Source organism: Perognathus longimembris, chromosome 2 (genome assembly GCF_023159225.1).
Source record: "Perognathus longimembris pacificus isolate PPM17 chromosome 2, ASM2315922v1, whole genome shotgun sequence".
NCBI classification, from domain to species: domain Eukaryota; kingdom Metazoa; phylum Chordata; class Mammalia; order Rodentia; family Heteromyidae; genus Perognathus; species Perognathus longimembris.
In genome coordinates, this window is record NC_063162.1 from 135,118,464 (window position 1) to 135,142,647 (window position 24,184).

A 24,184-nucleotide genomic window follows, 5' to 3' on the forward strand; every position below is an offset into this window, starting at 1 on the left:
AGCCACTCACCTCTAAGTCCCCACGAGTCGGTGTGCCATGGGAGGAATGCAGGTCCTCAGTGGTACCTGGTACCTGGAGCAACTGCAAGCTGATTTCTCCTAGGCTATTATCCCTCATCTGGCAGACACTTTGCATCAGGAGCATTGCCCTCAATTGTTTTCAAGTTCAATGTCTCCTGCCAGCAGAGATCAGGTTAGTAAGCATTTTCTCCTGCTTTGTGAACTCTTGCAGTACATAGAACTATGTAGTTGAGTTAGTTATGAATGTTAAAAAGGCTCATTAAAAAAGGTTCATAGCTGGGGCAAGAGGCCTTGAATTCAAACCTCAGTTCTGCCAGAAGAAAGATTCATAAGTAATGAAAGGATTCACATTTATTAGAAATTAGTCTATTATTCAAAAAGCCACACAATTTCTCATTTAGAGGACATTTAATAAAATATAGATCTTTAAAAGAATGCCTTTTACACTTATTTCCATTAGAGAAGCAGAGTAAAAATAGGCAACCATCATATACACAATTTCATACAATAATCCGGGAAATATGCAAGATTTTTCTGGACATGTTTTTGTGGTAAATCAACCATACACCAGGAGAGACTGAAGTTCAGATGTGCACAGCCCACGAAGTCGCCAACAGAGAAGGTGCCATCTGGTACCTTCCTTCTCTCAGTGGGACGTGGGGGTGGGCTAACACCAGGAGGAAACACACACTGGGCTTCTTACCCAGTCTTCTGCTATCATCAACTATCAAACCATTTGCTCCTCTTTGCTAGAGGTGCTCCTTTAGAAGGTCCCAACAATTTCTGCTTGTATTGTTCAACTAACTGGTTGAAGTGGGTTTCTGCCTTGTTTCCCTTAGTCTTTTTCTTAGGTACCTACAAAGAAAAGGAGACTCCTATAAGACAGCAATTTCAAACACTAAATATTTCCTTATCATCATACGACACAAGAAAGAAAATAAGTAGGTACAGTGATCATGTTCACCAGGAGGCAAATTTCCAGAAAGGTTTTTAAGAAGAAAAGCCCAAAAGAAATCACCCATTGATTAGAAAGAGTGAAATGGAATAAGGTCTGACATAAGCGTTATCTGGGGTTTCAGAAGCCTCAACCACTGTAGTTCCCAGACACTCCCCTGCATCTTAACACAGCCCAGACAGAGTTCGAACATTCTTACTTGACCTTGCCCTCATCAAGATACTTGTGGGCTTTTGGAGCAGAAGCTCCAACATGTAGTTATGGTATGGTCAATTTTTTTTTTTTGCCAGTCCTGGGGCATGGGCTCAGGGCCTGAGCACTGTCCCTGGCTTCTTTTTCCTCAAGGCTAGCACTCTACCACTTGAGCCATAGTGCCACTTCTGGCTTTTTCTGCTTATGTGGTGCTGAGGAATCAACCCAGGACTTCATGCATGCTAGGCAAGCACTCTATCACTAAACCACATTCCCAGCCCCCTGAAATCTTTTAAAGACAAACTTCTTAAGAAGAATGGGAAGCTCATGATTCTTTTACTCTTAAATGAACTTGGGAAGGGAAAAAAAGCTTGACCTTAAATGTTCAAGACAACAGGACCATTATTTTCTGTTTTGGTTCCCCCCCCCCCCAGTCCTGGGGCTTGAACTCAGGGCCTGAGCACTGTCCCTGGCTTCTTTTGCTCAAGGCTAGCACTCTACCACTTGAGCCACAGTGTCACTTCCGGCTTTTTCTATATATGTGGTGCTGAGGAATCGAACCCAGGGTTTCATGTATACGAGACGAGCACTTTACTACTTGGCCATATTCCTAGCCCAGGACCATTATTTCCTAAGAGAGTGCTTTGGGAAAATGGCAGTCAGGACTAGGAAAGCAGCAGCATTTAAGATGATTCTGAGACTTCCTGTACAAGAAAACAACAGTACCAAAGACAGATAAGGTCTTGTCTGAGGAGCTGCGTGGTTCTTTAATCTGAAGACTTGCTATGTGTTCAATTACTCAAGGTATGGCAGTGCTGCCAGCCCAAGATGGCCTCACCATGCAAATCCCTGTGTCCTTCAGAACTCACCTGCATGGAAGACAACTGCTGCTTCTCTTGCTTCCTCTTGTTTACCTGGGGTTTTGATTTCTTAGGAGGGAGGGATTTCACCTTGCCTTTGTCCCGCAACCTGAAATAAGGTGACTAGGTAAGTATCACCCTGAGTCCTTCCTTTGATCCCCATCCCTCTTGTCTACAGCAATTTTTTTTAATTTTTTAATTTTTTTTTTTTTTTGCCAGCAGTCCTGGGCCCTGACTCAGGGCCTGAGCACTGTCCCTGGCTTCTTTTTGCTGAAGGCTAGTACTCTGCCATTTGAACCATAGCACCACTTCTGGCCATTTTCTACATATGTGGTGCTGGGGAATCGAACACAGGGCTTCATGTATATGAGGCAAGCACTCTTGCCACTAGGCCATATTCCCAGCTCCTCTACAGCAATTCTTTTTTTTTTTTTTTTTTTTTTTTTTTTTGCCAGTCCTGGGGCTTGGACTCAGGGCTTGAGCACTGTCCCTGGCTTCTTCTTGCTCAAGGCTAGCACTCTGCCACTTGAGCCACAGCGCCACTTCTGGCCATTTTCTATATATGTGGTGCTGGGGAATCGAACCCAGGGCCTCATGTATACGAGGCAAGCACTCTTGCCACTAGACCATATCCCCAGCCCCTCTACAGCAATTCTTAAGGCCAATCACTCTTAAAAGGAATCCCACAACTCAATCTCAACATTAGCATATTCACACAGATCAGAGAAACCTCCACTTACTTAATATTAAATACTTTGCAAGGATCTACTCTTGGGTCCACTAATCTGTCACACCACATGAAGTACAAGTGAACTCAAGGGTGTAGCCTTGGCTGACAGAGCTAGCCATGTGGAGAAGAAGAAGCTCTTCAAAAGAAAAAAGTGGACTGAAAGCTGCTCTGGAAGCGACTCTGAGGCCGCTCTGTGATTTGATCAAGAGAGACTTGAGTGCCAACCTTCCCTGCAAAACTGGCATAGCATGGGCCTGCCTTTCACACAGACAAATGCCAAAAAAGAGGAAACAAGCTAGGCAAAAACAAATGCACTTACAAACTTCCCTGTTTTATGAAACCCACCCAAACCTCACCTGATCTTGGGGCCTCGATGTGAGGGGAGCGCCAGGACCTTTCTTCTCTTCTTCCCATCAGGCAGCTCTACCTGCTCCACTTCGGCCTTGGTCTGAAACCCTGTCCACGCAGTGGAACCGGCCTTCCTGGGCTGTTCTCGGGGAGCCTTGTTTTGTTCTAGAGGGTGGTTCTGAACTGCCTTCTGCTTCTTGTCTTTTCCAGGTTCTTTTTGTTTCTTTGGGGACTTATCATTTGAAGGCTTCGATTTCATTTTTTGCTGAATAAAACAAGGAATTGCCACCTGGTTTCTGCATGAGACTTTAAAAATACTTAGCAGAAAAAGAACTTTATGTGAGCTTGGTGAAAGAAGGGAACATTTTTCCCCACACACTTGGAGACCTCAGAAAAGTGAATGGAAAGTAAGCAATCCACAAGCCCTGCCGTCCTAACAGTTACTGGTAGAGGACACAGAACGCCCCTTCCCCTAACACAGCAATAGGGAGAGAGCACTCACCAGCTCAAAGCCAGCAGCAAGGGAAATTATGAAAGTTCTAACACACATGGGAAGGTATACCAGGATTAAAAAAGAAAGCAGAGGAAATAACTGAAGTAATAACACTTGGAGTCTTAGGGAATTGAAAGTAATGAATGAAAATCCCTAATTGGGCAGAAGCACAAACTAAAAAAAAGAGAAGCTTAATTACATCCTTCAAAAAAAAGTTGGGGGGGGGGGCTGGGAATATGGCCTAGTGGCAAGAGTGCTTGCCTCATATACATGAGGCCCTGGGTTCGATTCCCCAGCACCACATATCTAGAAAATGGCCAGAAGTGGCGCTGTGGCTCAAGTGGCATAGTGCTAGCCTTGAGCAAAAAAGCCAGGGACAGTGCTCAGGCCCTGAGTCCAAGGCCCAGGACTGGCAAAAAAAAAAAAAAAAAAAAAAATTGGGGTGGAGCTCATATTTATAATCGTAGAGGTGGAAATCAGGAGAATCATGATCCAATGCCAGCCAGAGCAAAAGGTTTGAGACTTCATATCAACTAATAAAAAGCTGGGCACAGTGGTTCATGCCTGTCATTCCAGATACACGAGAAGCATAAATAGGAGGACTGTGGTCCAGGCTGCATAAATGACTCTATTAGAAAAAAACAGGGCTGGGGATATAGCCTAGTGGCAAGAGTGCCTGCCTCGGATACACGAGGCCCTAGGTTCGATTCCCCAGCACCACATATACAGAAAAAACGGCCAGAAGCGGCGCTGTGGCTCAAGTGGCAGAGTGCTAGCCTTGAGCGGGAAGAAGCCAGGGACAGTGCTCAGACCCTGAGTCCAAGGCCCAGGACTGGCAAAAAAAAAAAAAAAAAGAAAAAAACAATGAGCTGGGCACAGGTGGCTCACACCTGTAATCCTAGCTACTTAGGAGGCTGAGATCTGAGGATCGAGGTTTAAAGCCAGCCCGGGCAGAAAGGTCCGTGTGACTCTTATCTCCAATTAACCACCAGAAAACTGAAGTGGCACTGTGGCTCAAGTGGAAGAGTGCTAGCCTTGAGCTAAAGAGGTCAGGTACATCGCCCAGGCCCAGAATTCAAGCCCCACAACTGACTCCCCCCAAAAAACAGAGAGAGAGAAAGAGAGAGAAAGAGAGAGAGAGAGCGCGAGAGAGCACAAGCACGCAAGCAGGGGGCTGGGAATGTAGCTCAAATGGTAAAGCGCCTGTCTGACAAGCACATGGCTCTGAGCTCAAAACCCAGTACTACCAGAAAAAAAAAAAATTAAGTTCCATACCAAGCCTCTCTGGATCCTTAGTTCCTTCATTTTAAGTTTTCTTCGATCTTCCAGAGAAAACTCCACTATTGGTCTCTATGTCAGAGGAGAAATAAAAGTCGCTCATTAGACTTTGTGAGCTATCCTCCCCATTCACTCCTCTCTTTGCAAACTTTGAGGCCAGTTCTGCAAGCAGTTTACGGAGCTCCTTATAACTTGGGATTACCACTCATTTCCCCCAGCCCCACCCTCTCCAACTGCTACTCTTTCCCACCATTCAAATGTCAGAGGACACTGAACATTTCTGCAGAGGAACAGGACCGGGTCTTAGGGAGCAGGTCTCCCTAAGGATGAGGCTCACCTTCTGAGGCCCAAAGACTTCTGGATTGTTGTTGATATGGCGGAGCGCTCTCAGGGCATGCTCATGCTCCTGGAACTCTGCAAAGGCATAGCCCAGAGACTGGCCCTTCCCTTTTCCTTGGGCCCCTTTAAGGTCTCGCATCACCCTACACTAGGAGGAAAACAAGAAAAAGAAGCAGTTGCTGGGTGCCAGTGGCTCACACATGAAATCCTAGCTATCCAGGAGGCTGAGATCTGAGGATCTCAGTTCAAAGTCAACCCAGGCAGAAAAGTCCATGAGACTCTATCTCCAATAAACCACCAGAAAACTGGAAGTGGAGCTGTGGCTCCAAGTTGTAGAGCACTAGCCTTGAGCAGAAAGCTCAGGGACGGCACTCAGGCCCTGAGTTCAAGCCCCATGACTAACAACAACAACAAAAAAGAAGACGCAGCAGCAATTATTAGAGAATGAGAAGCCTTGTCTGACATAAACTGTGTTGACAGATCCCATAGAGTCAACTAAGAGTGTTGCCAGAAAGAAACACATGAGGAAATGCTCAACATCCCTGCTAGTAAAGGAAATGCAAATAAAAACAACCCTGAGATACCACCTCACCCCAGTTAGAATGGCCTATACTCTGAACTCAGGAAACAACAAATGCTGGAGGGGCTGTGGGGAAAGAGGAGCCCTTCTCCATTGTTGGTGGGAGTGCAAATTAGTACAACCACTTTGGAAAACAGTATGGAGGTTTCTCAAAAAGCTCAATATAGACCTACCCTATGACCCAGCCATACCACTCCTAGGCATCTATCCTAAACAGCAAAACCCAAGATATCAAAAAGACATTTGTACTTCCATGTTTATCGCGGCACAATTCACAATAGCCAAAATATGGAAACAACCCAGATGCTCCTCCACAGACGAATGGATCCAAAAAATATGGTACTTATACACAATGGAATACTACATAGTGATTAGGAATGGTGAAATATTGTTATTCGCAGGGAAATGGTCAGAACTCGAACAAATAATGTTGAGTGAGACAAGCCTAGAACACAGAAAACAAAGGGGCATGATCTCCCTGATATATGACTGTTAACAAAGGGAGACGGAGAGACAGTCTGTGAATACTGTATATGTTCTTGATACATTGTATATTGCATATATGTCTACCTGACCTAGACAAGGGATAGAAAAACAGGTCGTAAGATATCACAAGAAATGTACACACTGCCCTACTATGTAACTGCACCCTCTTTGCACAACACCTTGTAAAAAATTTATGTTCAATTAATAAAAAGAAAAAAAAAAGAAAACAAAAAAAAGAGTGTTGCCAGATATGTGCTAGTAAATTCCTGGTTTCTCATGGTGTTTCCTCAGTGCCCAATGAATATATTTTGAAAGAGTTTTTAGGGGTAAGAATTACAAGGTTCAGAAAGCAGACTCTTAACTATCATATGAGCAATAGCACTTTTTAATTAACATAGACTGAAACATTACTTTGTGCCGAGTACCATAGAAAACACTGAAAATAATGAGATACTGCTGGCTCAGTCTGGTCAAGACAAACAACTGACACAGATAGTTTCAGTAAATGGTATAAAGGAGCCACACAGAATGCTGTGGGGCAGAAGAGGGAACTCTGTATTCACAGAGTCAATCAAGTCCTACTGTGAACCAGTGTTTGCTGAGTCACCTGCCAAAGATTTCCACGGCGCCCTGTGCTCACCAGAGCACAAGGGACTCTCAGCATTGCCAGGCTAGAGCCTAACTGGTACCACACAAATCATTTTCTCTGAAACAAAAAGTACAGCACTCAAAATGTTGAGCATACAACAGGCATTTAATAAGTGCTTGCTAAATAAGGTAATTCACGACAGAAACTGCCTCACATCCTGTTATCTTTGAGATGTGAAAGGCAGTTCTCAAAAGGAAAAAAAACCCAAAACCTCTCATACTCAGCCTTGCATTCTAAAAGAAATTTAGAACTTGCATGAACGGCAGAGCACCTCTCACCTCCTTAATGCGCACACCTTTCTCCCCTCTAGTGGCACTCAGGAGTAGCTTCCTGAGCTGTTGGTCAGTCACAGACTTTGGGAGATTGTGTAGGCAGATCCTTGTCTGGGAGACAAATATATTCTGGTTCTTGAGTTTCTGATGCTTCAGTAGCTCAAACTAGAAAAGAAATTGTAAGCAGTTCAATGCATCCTTTTAAAGGGCAAGCTCATAATTCTCCAAGAAGAAAGAATTGGTACCCCCTATCCTATAATCAGACATGCAATAAAGAAGGAAATCATCTATCTTAAATCTAAGTGGAGAAAGAACATGAAATTTTAAGGTTCAATTTTTTTCATGCACAAAACATGAAATTGTGCAAAGTGAAGGTGGCTTACACCTATAATCCTAGGTACTCAGGAAGCTGAGATCTAAGGATTGCGGTTCAAAGCTAGCCCAGGTAGGAAAGCCCTTGAAACTCTTTATCTCCAATTAGCAAAAAGCCAGAAGTCGAGCTGCAGCTCAAGCCTTGAGCAAAAAGAAGCTCAGGGACAGTGCCCAGGCCCTAAGTTTTAGCCCCAATAACTACAGATCAAAATATGACTCTCAGCACTGATGGGAAGCCAAATTAATACTACCTCAAAATGAGGCCCAGAGAAAATATTCTTATAAATAATACTGTGGTTAATTTGACATTGATGCCTAGGCCCCAATTTACCCACCAACTTAAACTAATTGCTTAGTCCTTCTTCCCAAAAGGAAATGGGACCTTATTTTAAAAATACTTCTCACTATGGTGTCTCATCTCAAGTCTGCCACCCTGAGGCAAAAATACGTCATAACCACAGAAGCACATTTTGCTCTCAAAACAGCTCCAACTATACTGCCTCCACCAACCGGTTCTCTGAGTGACTAAGGCTGAAACAAAATACAGGATGACATTCTCATAATTTGTTTTCGAAAAAGATCTCAAAACACTCAATATTTTTCTTTCATCAAGTCTTCTTAGTCCTGCTACTTCTTGTTTGGTAAAAGTACCAACAAATTGCAAAATAAAGAAATTCTCTGGAAATGAACGTCTGGAAGGCACATCTGAAGAGGCTATCATGCCTAAGTTCAATAGACTTTTTTCTCCCAGGAAAAGCTGTGACTGATGGGAACTTGGAACTTAATTTAATCAGTTTATAGTAGAAACTCCTCGAATATGGAGTTGTGTGGGTTTTTTGTTTTCTGCCAGTCCTGGGGCTTGAACTCAGGGCCTGAGCACTGTCTCTGGCTTCTTTTTGCTCAAGGCTAGGCTAGCACTCTCCCACTTGAGCCACAGCGCCACTTCTGGCCTTTTCTATATATGTAGTGATGAGGAATTGAACCTAGGGCTTCATGTATACGAGGCAAGCACTCTTGCCACTAGGCCATATTCCCAGCCCAAATATGGAGTTTTTCCAAAATGATTTTTATTATCAGGGAATACAATGCCCTCCAAGTATTTTCTTAGCTACTTCTTCCAAAACTCACATCTCTTCCCTAGCCTAATAATGCCAGCCCATGCTGAGCTTTCTGATATTCTTTTACATTTATATCAATAACTACACACAGCCCTAAACTCTTGTGTCTACTGTGTGACTGACCAGCACACTACTGAACAAATGTTTATGCTCGTATTAGGGGGAAAAAAAAGAGTAAGACCCAGTTCTTATAATGGTACAGAATGCTGCTACAATACTATGTCAGGTTATTTGCTCTTTCACCTATGTGCTTCTTTTCTAACAAGATTATATTCAATAGGGTTTGTAACATACACCTGGCTCTTCAGTAAGCAAAAAGTTGCATTCAATTGTTTTTGACTGATGTATCAAACATGGGGAACTTAGCTAAAGGCTGGTGCCTGATCTGCTTACCCGCTCTCGTTTGGCCATATCCGCAGCACTCACACCCTCGGCAGCCTTCGTCCCAGCACGGATCACTGCAGAAAGAGGGAAAAAGGCCAAAACATCACCAAGGGAATTTTCACTGAGCCACAGGAGGAGTGTGATTTGAATGGTGCAAACTCTCTGCACACAGCCCAGAGGACTATGTCGGCCAGGACATGGAGGCACTTGGTTAGATCCAAAAATGGGCTACAGGCTAAGTTCTGGGCTTAGAGCTTCTCTTGAGGACTAAAAATATGAACATTTTGTGACTTTGTTCATCTTTCCCCTCAAAGTTAGAAACAAGTTAGAAGTTAGAAACAAGTGGAGGACATTATGAAGTAAGAATAATTTAGGCCTTTGGAATGTAGTATGTCCCACCTAATAACCTCTCCTTGACACTCAGTGGCTCCCCAAGTAACTGACAGAACTATGGAGATGGATGCCTAGGATCAAAGGCTGGTAACTTGACATTAATAGCTGGGACTGTGTAGCTATGAGGGAGAAAAGCCAATAAATACTGTGACCTAGATAAAAGAATTTTTTTAAACTTAGAACAAATTTCTGATTACCTTTTTGACACTGAGAGAAAGATACCAGGTGTATATTTTAAATCTATGAATAACACAAGAGTAATTAAGCAATTTTCAACTCCTTCAGAATACCTCTTATTAAAAACAATGACAAGAAGCAAAGATAAGTTTCAATTCTTCCTATCTTTGAGCCTTACAAACGCTGTAAAATCTAGAGGCAACCAAGTGAAAAGAGAACGAAGGATTATAGGCATGACTCAAGGTGGTAGAGCAACAGCCATAAATAAAAAGGACACATGAGAAAGTGGAGACAGGTCCAAGCTCTGGTATTATCAAAATAAATAAGAAATAAAGAAGAAAATGCACTTGTAAATGAATATGCATATATAAAAGAACTGTAGGGAGCCAACATCGAAATTCAGCCTGACTTCTGGCTATACTCTCAAGGGCGTGCAAGATCATGGCTTAGGGAGCCAACAACAAAGTTCATCCTAACCTCTGGCTATGTTGTTCTCAAGGACATGCAAGGACATGATTTACTTGAAGGACAGTACTAACCCCGAGATGTTTTATTATGTCCACAAGAGTCTGTTTTATGTAAACCATTCAACCGTATCTTGTTTTACTGCCTGTTGTTATTTACCAATTTCAGGACCTTCCTGTTTTCTTAAACCTTAGTTAATCCTAAACTATTTCCTGGTTGTCAAACTGCATATAAGCTGGAAGTTTAGAATAAAACATGGCTTGAGTTACAATCTTAAGCTGCAGACCTCCTGAATCCCATCTTTGTCTCTTGTCTTTTTTCTCTTGTCTATCTTTTCTTTTTCTTTTATCCTCGCCCCCTCAATCAAGATTCCCTTTCATTGCCGGCTGGTTCTGCCAAAGAACAAAACTGGTTAATCTAGGGCACCAGTGGCTCATGCTTGCAATCCTAACTACTCAAGAGAGCCTGAGATTTGAGGATGGAGGTTCAAAGCCAGCTTGGACAAGAAAGTCTATGAGATTGTTATCTCCAATTAATCACCAAAAAGCCAGAAGTGAAGTGGGGACAGTGCCCAGGCCCAGAGTTCAAGCTCTAGTGCTAGCACAAGCAAGCAAACCAACTTGGTTAATCCACAAATGGGTGAAAGTTTTCCTAATAGAAAGCTAAAGTGGAATAACAATATAACACTAATAGGGAGAAAAAAATTTTAATGTGAAACATGACCCAAACATACAATTGCTAGATTTACTGTCATAGAATGGGACCAGCTACTTAGATGTCTGGTTCACATCTCCAATACTCACAGCCTTCTCGAGCCAGATACAGGTTGCGGGTCCCGGTTGGCTTCTTCACTTTCTTTTTCTGAAGCTTTGCAGCCTCATCACGGGTAACAGCCAGGTCAATCTTGAGCTGCCGGCCATCCAGTTTAAGCCCACCACCCTATAACAAATTACAACCCTCTCTTCAAATACATATATGCAAAAACAGGAACCTGATGCCAAGAAAAGAGCAACAGTACACCCTAATTATGCTATGGAAGGCAGGCTCCTGAGTGTTTCTGCCTGGCTGGCTACAAGTGGATCCTTGAGCCTCACAATATTTAGTATGGCTGTTCAAAATGTCATATGTGGAAGTCAGCAGCTGGGCGCCAGTGGCTCACACCTATAATCCTAGCTACTCAGGAGGCTGAGATCATGGGTCAAAGCCACTGCAGGTAGGAAAGTCCCCATGAGACTCTTATTTCCAATTAATCACTCAAAAACTGGAAGTGTAGCTGTGGCTCAAAGTGGTAAAGCACTAGCCTTGAGCAAAAGAGCTCAGGGACATTTTCTAGGCCCTCAGTTCAAGAGCCACCACCACCACCAACAACAAAAAGAAGTCAATCTCTCAGATACATTACTGTGCTATTCCTCACCTAAGAAATAGTACTAATAACTACTTCATACAGTGATTAAATAAGGTAATGATTATAAAATTCAGTGCCTATCACACACTGAGTATTTAATAACTGTTAGCTTTACTGTTGTTGTTGTTGTTATTATGGCTACTACCAATAGTAATAAAACTTCTTGGAAACATCAAATCTTGACCCTAGGGAGCCAGTTTTCTATGTTGGGGTGGGGGAATCTTCCTTACCTCAGTATCTGGAGAAGCAGCTGCAAGGCATTTCTGAGCAGCTTCTTGAGTCGTAAACTGTGCAAATGCACAACCTGAACAAAGATACAGAAGAAGTGAGACCTAAACTCTCATTGGCCCAGCTGCAAAACAAAGAGTTCTACAAACAGCCTGGCAGTTCTGGCCTGATACAGATGGAAGGAGTAAATAGCATCCATTCATTAGGTACTATGAGTCAGGCACTGTTAGTCAGTAAAGGATCAGAGGCAACTAGGATAGCATACCTGTTCTCAGTGAAATTGTATGACTTCCTTCACCTTTTGTAGTGAATCTCAGAATTTTGGTCTTATCAATTCTCTCCTTGGTAATATTCATGAAGTGGCAGACAAATTCCAGCAGAACATTTAAGTCAGCGTATCTTATAAAGTGCCTATTAGAGGACTGGAAGATGAGGCAGGAACTACTTAAGCCTGAAATTAACATCATCTCATTGTCTCCAAGTCACTAGGGAGGCATCAGGTAACAGCACATCTGCCTCCTGGGGTAAAAGTGGTCTCTACTACATGAATATCGTTAAGAAACCAGAAAGCTATGAGCTCAACTCTTGGCTCATACGTTCGAATCTCCACAAGGCATGGCTCTTCTGGTTAGTTGTAGGGCCAATCAGACTGAACAAATTTCTCCATTGGCAAAAAGTGGCTTTATGGACTAGAGGCATAACTCAGGCTGTATAGTGCTTACCTAGCAAGCACAAGCCCTGAGTTAAAACGCCAGTACTGCCCTCCTCCCCACCACACAAAAAAAAGCTTTATAAGCAAACTTCACCTCAAAACAGCTTCTAAAAAAAGAAATTAGCTTTCAATATTTTGTTGGTACTCTTTTAAACTTTAGATATTCTCTCATCTACATGAAAGCACCATCCTACCTCCTAGAGCTAGGAATGAATGGCATCAGTCAAAGGGACCCAGGAATGAATGGCATCAGTCAAAGGGACCCATGTGGCAGGCAAAACTGAAGGGTCATCTGGAGAGACCTCTATCTCCTCCAGCCAGAGCGGAGTGCTCCTTTGTCTGTGTTCCCACTCCCTCCCATCTGCTACTCATACCTGATAGCACTGGTCAGGTGTTATGTCTCAAGACACAATATTTCAAAAATAAGAACTACATAACACACTATACTTAACAGATTACAAATAGGAAGAAAGAAATACAGCCCAACTTCCATACTCAGGGACTCTGCTTCAAAGGAGTCAACCAATCATAGAACAAAAATATTTGGGAAAAAAACAAGTGTGTTTATAATGAACATGGCCTTTTTTCCTTTGTCATTCCCTAAACAATATAGTTTAATAGCTATTACATTGTATTAGGCATTGTAAATCATCTAGAGATGGTTTAAAGCACATAGGAGAAGGTGTGTAGGTTATACAAAAGTACTGTGCTGTTTTATTTATGGTACCAACAGATTTTTGTTCTGCCATGACCCAGAACCAACCCCCCTGGCTACTGCAGGACAAGTGTAATGAAATAAATAGGGGAGGGGACAGGTGTCCAGTAGGCAGATTAAACTAGTCATCCATTATCAAGAATACAGGTCTTTCTCTCTAATTGGAAAAGAATTTTATCATTGAAATTTCCAAAGCCGGTACTTAAAATAGTACCAAAAATCTGTAATTAATATACAGTTTTCTAGGTAGTAAAATAGCATGTTCAATAGGATAAACCATAGGAGGAGCACAAAGCTGCATGAGTAGGCAGAAAAACTTAATATGAGCTGGGGAAAAAAATGCATTAAGAAAAAAATAAATTGTGCTTTTAAGATCATTAACTGTGCTGGGTACCAGTGGCTCATGCCTGTAATCCTAGCTACGCAGGAAGCTGAGCGCTGAGGAGCATGGTTTTTCAAAGCCTACCTGGGAAGGAAAGTATGAGAGAATCTTATCTACAATAAACTACTCAGAAAAAGTCAGAAGTGGCACTGTGACTCAAGTGGTAGAAAGATAGCTAGCCTTGAGCAAAAGAAGCTCGGGGACAGTGCCCAAGCCCAGAGTTCAAGCCCCAGGACAAAAAAAAAAATCATTAACTATTAACATTAACAGACCAAAAAGATATCTGAATCATATAATCTAAAAATGTTAACCCATTATACTATTGTACTCAAAATAGAATTAAAGATGCAAGAAATCATTAAAGCAAAACCATACCTGTACTTAAGACATTCTAAGCAATTCTAGTTGCCCTTTTTAGAAAAACATACTAGTAACGAAGAAAATCCAAAAGGTGTAAATTAACATTAGAAGACACCTTGGTAGTTTATCTAGTTGAACCCAGTCGGCTCAATGACTTGATAAACATCACCAGCCACTCTGTGGCATGGCTGGGATTGCACTCCTAATCCTCCCTTACTCACATTTTTTAGCTCAGTGAAATAAACAAAAGTGATCAAGTTTTATCAATCTGGAAAATAAGGCTTAGAATGGAAGTTCTTAATCCATGGATAAACTCTAGAAACCCCACAAGCCCTCAGAAAGTAGAATGTTACTGGTTTATAGCTTTCCCTAGATCTCAAAGAAATCAAGAACCAGAATAAATGTGATTTAGCACAATGACTACAATCCATGAAGTCAAAGATTTCGATGGAGAGAAAAGATGCTTCCCTCACAGTGTAATAAGAATGAGAACTGGTTAACCCTTGGAGGACAAAATAAATAGCTTTAGTATTAAGTATGTCAGGCAGCAGTCCTGCTACATAGTTTTCCTTCTGACTGTTGCCACGCAACAAAGTTTCTCTGTCTCTAACAAAAGCAATGAGGGGAAAAAAGATCCCCAATAATTTCAAGCAATGTGGATGATTAATACCCATGAGATGCTATCACATTTGAAATTCAAAAAAGACAACAAATGGAATTCATTATTCTAAAGTAAATAAGCGAGAGCTTAAAAAGCTTAGACAAAATTATGTCTGGCAGCACCATTAAAATTGCTGAGCTTGACATGATGGAAGACAACCTCAGAATGTCCTTGGGCTTCATTGAAAGCCAGGGGGCTGGATGGATCATGGAGCCCTCAGAACAGCATACACTATGCTCTCATTGTCACCTAATCGTGCCCAGGGCAGTGGTTGCAACTTTCAGGGCCTGGAAAGCAAACAGCAAATACCTTTAGAATGCTCTGTGTCTGGATGTAAGACAATACGAACATATTTAAGATCTCCAAACTGCTGGAGGAGCTCCCCAAGTTCTTCCTCCTCTGAGTCAAATGACAAGTTTCTATGGAAGACAACAGGTCACAAAAAATGGTCAACTACAAGGTGAGATCTTTCATTACAACACAGATGAATTAGATATCAATTGGCATAGCTCCCTTTCTTATAAGCACCCCTCCCTTGTTCAGAAATAGCAGCAATACACAAAAGTGGCCTCTAATGGCCAGGTCTGTCGTATGATGTTACTCCTGATTCCAACTGACTTAGCAACCAAGTTCTTGCACCCAGGAATTTGGTATTTAAATAAACATATACAAACTAAAGTTGCTGATTCGCTTCAAACAGCAGCATGCCCCAGTTGAGGGAGAGTTCTGAGATACTGGAGATACTATCACTGTGACCTAGATAACGGTTACATGAATATATACATATGAAAATTTCCACTGAGCTGTACCAGTAGAGTAATGCATGTTACAGAATATACGTTGTACCTTAAAGAAAAACAAAACAAGAAGTTGGCAGCCTCTTTTTTAGTTTTTTGGCAACCAGTTCTATGAGTTGCTTCTATGTTCATTCAACAAACTCTATTTTTAACTTAACATGGCCCAAATTACTTTCTCATAAAACCAGGAGACTTACAACAGACTACTAAGAAAAATGTTCATTCTCTGTCTCTGTCTCTGTGTCTCTCTGTCTCTGTCTCTCTTCTTCATGCTGCTATCCTGCTTTAAAAGATAAGGCATTGGGCTGGGAATGTGGCTTAGTGGTAGAGTGCATGCCTAGCACGCATGAAGCCTGGGTTCAATTCCTCAGTACCACATAAACAGAAAAGGCCGGAAGTGGTGCTGTGGCTCAAGTGGTACAGTGCTACCATTGAGCATAAAAGAAGCTCAGGGATGGTGCCCAGGCCCTGAGACCAAGCCCTAGGACAAAATAATAATAATAATAACAATATATATATATCAAAAAATAAAAGATAAGGCACCTAGAGGCAGGCACCAGTGGCTCATATTTATAATCCTAGCATCTCAAGAAGCTAAGATCTGAGGATCACGGTTCAAAGCCAGCCCAGGCAGGAATGTCAATGAGAATCTTATCTACAATTAACCAACAAAAAGCCTGAAGTGGAGCTGTGGCTCAAGTGGTAAAGGGCTAGCCTTGAGCACAAAAGCTCAGGGACAGCTCCCAGGCCTACAGTTCAAGCCCCAGGACAGAGAAATCATTTGGAACAAGTGACACTAAAACAAAAGCCAGAACCAACATGCTTTAACAGTGGAGGATTTCATTTGTCCCAAAAGATGCCTAATAGGACTCTATGACTATTTACTTTCCATTTTATAGTTCTGTTTCCTACATTTCTCATTATTTGGTATATTCCTGGGATCACATGAGCTAATAATGATCTTAACACCATTTAACTTTCTGGGTTAGGTAACAGAAATGGTACACAAAAGACAGACAAACGGGGCTGGGAATGTAGCTTAGTGGTAGAGTGCTTGCCTAGCATGCACGAAGCCCTGGGTTTGATTCCTCAGCACCACATAAACAGAAAAGGCCAGAAGTGGCAATGTGGCTCAAGAGGTAGAGTGCTAGTCTTGAGCAAAGGCCCTGAGTCCAAGCCCCAGGACTAGCCAAAAAGGAAAAAAACAAAACAAAAAAAAACAGACAAGGAAGAGATGGTGAGAGGGCGATCTGGGTGTGACAGGTCCACCCACTCATCACCAGGGTTGATGTGGCCGATGTGGCTCGTGAGGCATGTGTCCCCTTCCTCATTCACCATCACATGTGCATAACTTGCAAAGGTGCTCACTCGGGCAAAGAGAATAGTCACCCTTAATAGTTGTGTTCCCAAAAGCAAGCTCTCAGGGAAGAAAAAGGTAAAAGAAGGTAGAAGAGGGGGAGAGGGAGAAAGGAGAGTAGAAAAAGGAGAAGGGAAGGATACAGTAGAGGAAGAACAGGGAAAGAAAGGCAAGAGAGACCCATAAAGGCAATGCAAACAGCAGTTCTCAAAGCACACAGCATACCTGATAAAAACTGTTTTCCCTTCATTCACATCAGAGGGTAATTTCCTCTTCTTCTGCTTTAAGGCTTGTACACCTAAGATTAAAAAGAAAAATAAACTGAAAAAGACTAACACAAGCCAAATGACAAAAGAGTAGCCTCTTAAATATATAAAGATCTTGCATAAATTATTTTTAATTTAGATGGACAATTAACAAGGAGATGCTCAAACTCATAATTGTAAAAAATAATACAAAAGACAGGAGACTGACTCAGTGGTATAGCCTGTGCTTAACACACACAAGGCCCTGGGTCCATCAGCAGCATTAAGCAAAGAGAAACATAGCACAAGAAATGAGATGCTATTTCTTTGCCCATAGAAAAGCAAAACTACAAAGACTGATGGAATACAATGTGGTAAAGGTATAGGAAAGATATTCTCATACACTACTATGTCAGTGTCTACTGTCCCAACTCTCTGGAAATACGAACATGTAGAACTTTGGAAGAGAGAATATATACAGATTTCACACATGCAACACTGTATTTTGTGTATGTGTATGAATTGTTTCTGCATTTGAAGCTATTAAAGATATCTTTTGGGGCTGGGAATATGGCCTAGTGGCAAGAGTGCTTGCCTCATATACATGAAGCCCTGGGTTCAATTCCCCAGCACCACATATACAGAAAACAGCCAGAAGTGGTGCTGTGGCTCAAGTGACAGAGTGCTAGCCTAAAGCCAGAGACAGTGCTCAGGCCCTGAGTCCAAGCCCCAGGACTGGCAAAAAAAAAAAAAAAAAGAACCCTGGTTGTCTCTGGGAACATGCCCTCAGATCAGTCTAGGCAATGGGAGACTCACTGCTTAAAGAAAAACATATATTCATCCACACATAGAAAATTTCTGAAAGGTGACATAATAAACATCAGTGTTACTCTGAAAAATGGTTAGGAGGGACTAGCAAGGAAGCTTCACTTTTTCATAGTAAGTTTTCAATTTTTTCTTTCTCTCATACCTACATACACCATCATGCATCAGTTTGACAAGCTTTCTGGGTGGAAGAATGGCAACTGGCAGCAGAATGTGGGGTGTAGGTGCAAGGTCTCACTGTCCCTTGGATGGTAAGGCTTTGATTTTAAAGTGACTGCCATTCTGTTCTCATGAAAGCAGATTACTATCTCCCATTTTTTCTTTTCTTTTTTTCCTTGGTGGGGAGGGCAATACTGGGGTTTGTACATAGGACTAAGCAAGCACTCTACTACTTAAGCCAGACCCTACTCCTTTTTGCTTTATTTCTCAGGAAGTATCTCATGTTTTTTTAATTTTTTATCAATAGGCTGGCCCCAAACTTTGATTGTCCTATCTACTTCCCACTTTGCTGGGATCATAGGGACAAACTATCATGTGGCCCAGCTTATTGACTGAGAAAGAGTCTAACAGTCAAACCAATCAGCACACTTACAGAAATGGGAGAGAAATAAATAAATAGAAGCAAAATTTTAAAAACTGACAGAGGGGGGCTGGGGATATAGCCTAGTGGCAAGAGTGCCTGCCTCGGATACACGAGGCCCTAGGTTCGATTCCCCAGCACCACATATACAGAAAACGGCCAGAAGCGGCGCTGTGGCTCAAGTGGCAGAGTGCTAGCCTTGAGCGGGAAGAAGCCAGGGACAGTGCTCAGGCCCTGAGTCCAAGGCCCAGGACTGGCCAAAAAAAAAAAACTGACAGAGGGGGTGAAGTTGATTGCAAACGTGTAGAAATGTAAAACACTGAAAGCCCCCACTGTATAACTAATGCAAGGTCATAAAAAGAAATGCTAAAAAAAAAATCTTTCTAAATGTTCACCCAGATAAACCAAAGTTATTAGCCATTTCTCATTTTGTAATGACCTTTCTCAGTAAATGAGCTTATTCTCAACAAGGCAATAGGGGCTAGTAATAGATTTTTAAAATGCTCCCAAAAGTCCTTGTTATGAACTTGTGTGTCCTTCCAAAATTCATGTAATTGCATTTACTTCCCATGTGATTTTATTTGGAAACAGAGGCTCCTGAGAGGTAATTAAGATTAAGTAGGGTCAAAAGGATAGAGCCCTAATCGAATGCGTCAGGTGTCCCCTTAAGAAGAGGAAGAGACACAGTTTACTGTTGCTGGTTCTCTCCCTCCTGACCCCACACACCAGCAGACAGAAAGGCTAGTGAGGGCACAGCGAAAGGGGGCAGCTTACAGCCAGGAAGAGAGCCTTTAGCCTCCAGAACCATGAGATGAACATTTCTAATGTGTAAGCCACACAGCTGGTAGCACTCTGGCATGGCAGTCTGAGCTGAATGCACAGTTCTTAATCCCATCTCCACTCAGGAGTTACTTACAACCCACTTTGGGGGCTAGGGATATGGCCTAGTGGCAAGAGTGCTTGCCTTGTATACATGAAGTCCTGGGTTCAATTCCCCAGCACCAAATATACATAAAACGGCCAGAAGTGGCCCTGTGGCTCAAGTGGCAGAGTGCTAGCCTTGAGCAAAAAGAAGTCAGGGACAGTGCTCAGGCCCTGAGTTCAGTCCCCAGGACTGGCAAAAAAAAACCACTTTGGTGAGTGTTCAGTTCATCTTGTTCTTCCAGATATTCATCCAACTTGGACAAGCAAGAAAAGTGACACCTCATCCTATATTCCTCAAGGCTTTATCCTCACACACTATTCCGAACTCATTTTAAAAACAAGACAAACACAAACAAGAATACACTAAAGCCACCAGCAGAACAATGTTCATCGCAGCACAATTTGTCATAGCTAAAATATGGAATCAACCCAGATGCCCCTCAGTAGACGAATGGATCAGGAAAATGTGGTACATACACACAATGGAATTTTATGCCTCTATCAGAAAGAATGACATTGCCCCATTCGTAAGGAAATGGAAGAACTTGGAAAAAAATTATACTAAGTGAAGTGAGCCAGACTCAAAGAAACATGGACTCTATGGTTTCCCTCATAGGAATAATTGGCACAGGTTTAGGTTAGTCACAGCAGAGGATCACAAGAGCCTAATATCTATGCCCTTATGAACACATAAGATGATGCTAAGTAAAAAGAACTCCATGTTATGGAAACGACTGTTATATCACTGCTGTAATTACTTTCAATATGCCATGTGAAACGGTAGCTTCTATGAATGTTGATGATCCTCTTGTATCCCCTTCCTGTGGTTGTACCCTGGCTATTACTGTATCTCATCTGAGTACCCTGGATACTGTATATACTGGTATTAGAACTAAGGAAGTGAAAGGGAATATCAAAATCGAGAGACAAAGGATAAAAAGACAAATGATTCCAAAAGCAACACTTGCAAAATCAGTTGGTGTAAACCAACTGAACAACTGATGGGGTGAGAGGGAAAGGGGGAGAGGGGAATGAGGGAGGAGATAACAAACAGTACAAGAAATGTACCCATGGCCTAACATATGTAACTGTAACCCCTCTGTACATCACTTTGACAATAAATAATTATTAACCAAAAAAAAAAAAAAAAGGCAAACAAGAGAAAAAGCAAAATACAAAAGAAAAAAAAAACTTAGTCTAAAAAAAAGGAACAAGGCTGGGAATGTGGCTTAGCAGTAGAGTGCTTGCCTAGCATGCACAAAGCCCTGGTTCAATTCCTCAGTACCACGTAAACAGAAAACAGCCAGAAGTGGGGCTGTGGCTCAAATGGTAGAGTATTAGCCTTGAGCAAAAGGAAGCCAGGGACAGTGCTCAGGCCCTGAGTTCAGGCCCCAGACTGGCAAAAAAAAAAAAAAAAAAGAGGTTTCCTATTCAGCATTTAATCACAAATTTGAGAGCACTTAAGAGTCACATTTAGAGGCTGGGGATATGGCCTAGTGGCAAGAGTGTTTGCCTCGTATACATGAAGCCCTGCGTTCAATTCCCCAGCACCACATATACAGAAAATGGCCAGAAGTGGTGCTGTGGCTCAAGTGGCAGAGTGCTAGCCTTGAGCAAAAAAGAAGCCAGGGACAGTGCTCAGGCCCTGAGTCCAAGGCCCAAGACTAGCAAAAAAAAAGAGTCACATTTAGAAAGATGCCGGGTAAGAACTGAGGTACATTTCTCAGTAGCTTGGAATTTATAGGCGTTTATGAAGATCCAAGCAAACCTTTGTCCTCTCCTTCCTCTTCAGAGCTGCTCTGGAGTTCCTCTTCTTCATCAACTCGACCTCCTTCCTCCGAGTCACTGTCCTCATCAGATTGGTCCTCCTCGCTGCTTCCAGCTGGAGCCGCTCTTCTGCAAGGGCACAGGGTCAGAGCTACAGATCTGGGCTCACAAAGGGACTCAACTTCACTATACATGTCAGTTGTGCAGTGAATGGGACAGGAAGACAGGAAATGTTTTCCTCCAAGAGAAAATTCTCTATTTTCCTCTAGTATCTCAGAACAAACTGAGCTGTTTACCTATTGTGATTCTGCATGTGTTGTGTAATCTTTGGTTCTCTAGTCTCCTCTTCATCTTCATCATCATCTTCTTCATCATCATCATCCTCTTCATCATCATCATCCTCATCATCAACATCCTCATCATCAACATCCTTATCATCCTCTTCCAACACTGTATTCTTTGTAGCTGGTTTCTCATGTTTAGGTACTGTACAGTTCTTCTCTTCATCTATGGAGAAAGAGAGAAGAAAGGAAAGTTAGGAATTTAAGATCCCAACAAGGTTTGTTTGGGTTTGGGTTTTTTGCAGTATAAGGAGATTGAAATCAGGGCCCCACACTTGCCAGGCAGGCATTCTACCACCTGAGCCATGTCTCCTGCCTTTTTATTCATTATTCGAAGGTGGGGCCTTGCTTTATGCTTGGGACCACCTGGTTTGAGCTCTTCCTCAGGATTCCCAGTCACTGGGAATGACAGGCACATGTCACTGTGCCCAGACACTGTGGTTCCCCCATAGCTAGACCAACAGGCATGTGCCACCACACTGAGCCATTGGTTGACATGGAGTCTTGAGAACTTTTTTTTTTTGCTAGTCCTGGGCCTTGGACTCAGGGCCTGAGCACTGTCCCTGGCTTCTTTTTGCTCAAGGCTAGCACTCTGCCACTTGAGCCGCAGCGCCACTTCTGGCCATTTTCTGTATATGTGGTGCTAGGGAATCGAACCGAGGGCTTCATGTATAAGAGGCAAGCACTCTTGCCGCTAGGCCATATCCCCAGCCCTCTTGAGAACTTTAATACCCAACAAGGCCTCAAACTAGAATCCCTGATCTCTACCTCTCCAACAGCTAGGATTCTGTTCAAATACAGTTTGGGGTTTTTTGTTTGTTTTTTATGTCAAGCCGCAGGACTCAGGGCCTGGATGCTATCCTTGAGGTTGTTTTTCTAAAAGGCAGTGCTCCACTACCTAAACCATAAGTCCACCTCACCATTTTTGGTGATTAATTGGAGACAAAGTCTCACAGACTTTGCTGTGTAAGCTAGCTTTGAACCTCAATCCTCAGATCTCAGCTGCAGTGCCCAGCCAAACAAGGTTGTTTTAACAGAATTACTTAATATTCTGAGTTCCTAGTTTATTTGGTTTTTCAGAAGATCATGAATTTTTATTACTATAAAATCAACCCTCAATATCTATTGGTTCTAAATCCTTGAATTTTTAAAGTATTTTACCTGTACTGAAGATGTGCAGGCTTTTTTCTTGTCATAAATTCCTACATAATTCAATATAACTCCTATTTGCATAGCAGCACACTGTATTAGGGATTGTAAATACAGTAAACCTCTGTCATTTGTGGGTTTATTAATAGTTTTGATCAAGTGCAGTCAAAAATTAAATTCTAAGCTGGGTGCTGCTGGCTCACACCTCTAATCCTAGCTACTCAGGAGGCTGAGATCTGAAGATCACAGTTCAAAGCCAGCCCAGGTAGGAAAATCCTTGAGACTCATATCTCCAACTAGCCACCAGAACACCAGAAGTGAGGCTATGCCTCAAAGTGGTAGTGTGCTAGCCTTAAGCAGAAAAGCTCTGAGACAGCTGTCAAGCCCATGACCAACAAAGATAACAATAATAATCTGTCTTAAATCAAAAGAAATTTCAAAACTAAAAAATTCAATTCCCACATGTGCATTACACAGTCCAGTTGATACAGAGAAGCTCTTAGCCAGTCCATGTTACTGTCAGTTGTTTTAAATTCATATAATTGCTGAGAGCTTCACTACCCTTAATTTTGTAAAAATATGACTCCCGAAAAGCAAGTGGTGCCCCAAAAGCTATATAAAAATTATGGTAAGGGATGGGAATGTGACTTAGAGGTGGAGTGCTTGCCTAGCCTGCATGAAGCCCTGAGTTCAATTCCTCAGTACCACATAATAAACAATAACAACAAAAAAGCCAGAAGTGGCACTGTAGCTCAAGTGGCAGAGCACTAGCTTTGAGCAAAAGCTCAGGAAGAGTTCAAGCTTCCAAAATGGCAAAAAAGAAAAGAAAAAAGTTATGGTAAGCCTTCAAAATAAAAAAAAGGGGGGGGCTAGGGATATGGCCTAGTGGCAAGAGAGCTTGCTTCGTATACATGAGGCCCTGGGTTCGATTCCCCAGCACCACATATACAGAAAACGGCCAGAAGTGGCGCTGTGGCTCAAGTGGCAGAGTGCTAGCCTTCAGTGGGAAGAAGCCAGGGACAGTGCTCAGGCCCTGATTCCAAGGCCCAGGACTGGCCAAAAAAAAAAAAAAAAAAAGGGATGTACTATCTTTAAGTGATACAGTAAAAATTTTTTATTTGTTGACACTTGGTTTCTTCCACTTTAGTGGAAGTTGGGTGGCCTTATGAGGAAAAAAATGAATCCAGCATCCAGTATCGACGTGCACAATAGGAATTTTCTCAGCAGTAATAGCACCTACCCCCTGTGGTTTCCAGGCTATGGATGCCCATGGGACTGGAGATGTGGCCCAAGTGACCGAGCACCAGCCTAGTAAGTTCAAGGTGTTGAGTTTAAACCCCAGTACCCAAAAATAAAATAAAACACCTCAAGTTACAGATGCTCAGGCCTACTGTCACTGAACTCTGCAACCTGAGCATTCATTCATGGTTCTTCCCCAATGGCAATCTCCTTTGACTTACATACCAGTGGACCAAGGGTTTTGGTGTAATCTATAGATGATTTAAAATAGATTCAAGGATTGCATAGGGTTCCGTGCAAGCCTACACACTGGTATAGGGGACTTGAGCATTCCAGGGTTTGATATCTGAGGAGGGTTCTCACACCAATTTCCCTAGCCTACCAA

At 42.3% G+C, this 24,184-nt stretch overlaps 1 protein-coding gene across 1 annotated transcript in view; it reads right to left on the reverse strand.

Annotated features, from left to right (window-relative positions):
• Window positions 1-350: 350 nt before the first annotated feature.
• The window catches only part of Rbm28 (RNA binding motif protein 28), a 29,595-nt gene continuing 5,761 nt past the window's right edge, over window positions 351-24,184 (reverse strand). Inside the window, exons 7-19 of the mRNA XM_048340176.1 lie at window positions 21,367-21,577; window positions 21,072-21,199; window positions 16,955-17,027; window positions 14,885-14,994; window positions 11,748-11,821; window positions 10,916-11,051; window positions 9,087-9,151; window positions 7,210-7,368; window positions 5,215-5,364; window positions 4,875-4,949; window positions 3,115-3,371; window positions 2,038-2,137; window positions 351-876 (exon numbers count right to left, since the gene is read on the reverse strand). Of these exons, the coding sequence (XP_048196133.1) occupies window positions 742-876; window positions 2,038-2,137; window positions 3,115-3,371; window positions 4,875-4,949; window positions 5,215-5,364; window positions 7,210-7,368; window positions 9,087-9,151; window positions 10,916-11,051; window positions 11,748-11,821; window positions 14,885-14,994; window positions 16,955-17,027; window positions 21,072-21,199; window positions 21,367-21,577 (1,673 nt within the window). The 3' untranslated portion in view covers window positions 351-741. The remainder of the gene's footprint in view (window positions 877-2,037; window positions 2,138-3,114; window positions 3,372-4,874; window positions 4,950-5,214; window positions 5,365-7,209; window positions 7,369-9,086; window positions 9,152-10,915; window positions 11,052-11,747; window positions 11,822-14,884; window positions 14,995-16,954; window positions 17,028-21,071; window positions 21,200-21,366; window positions 21,578-24,184) is intronic.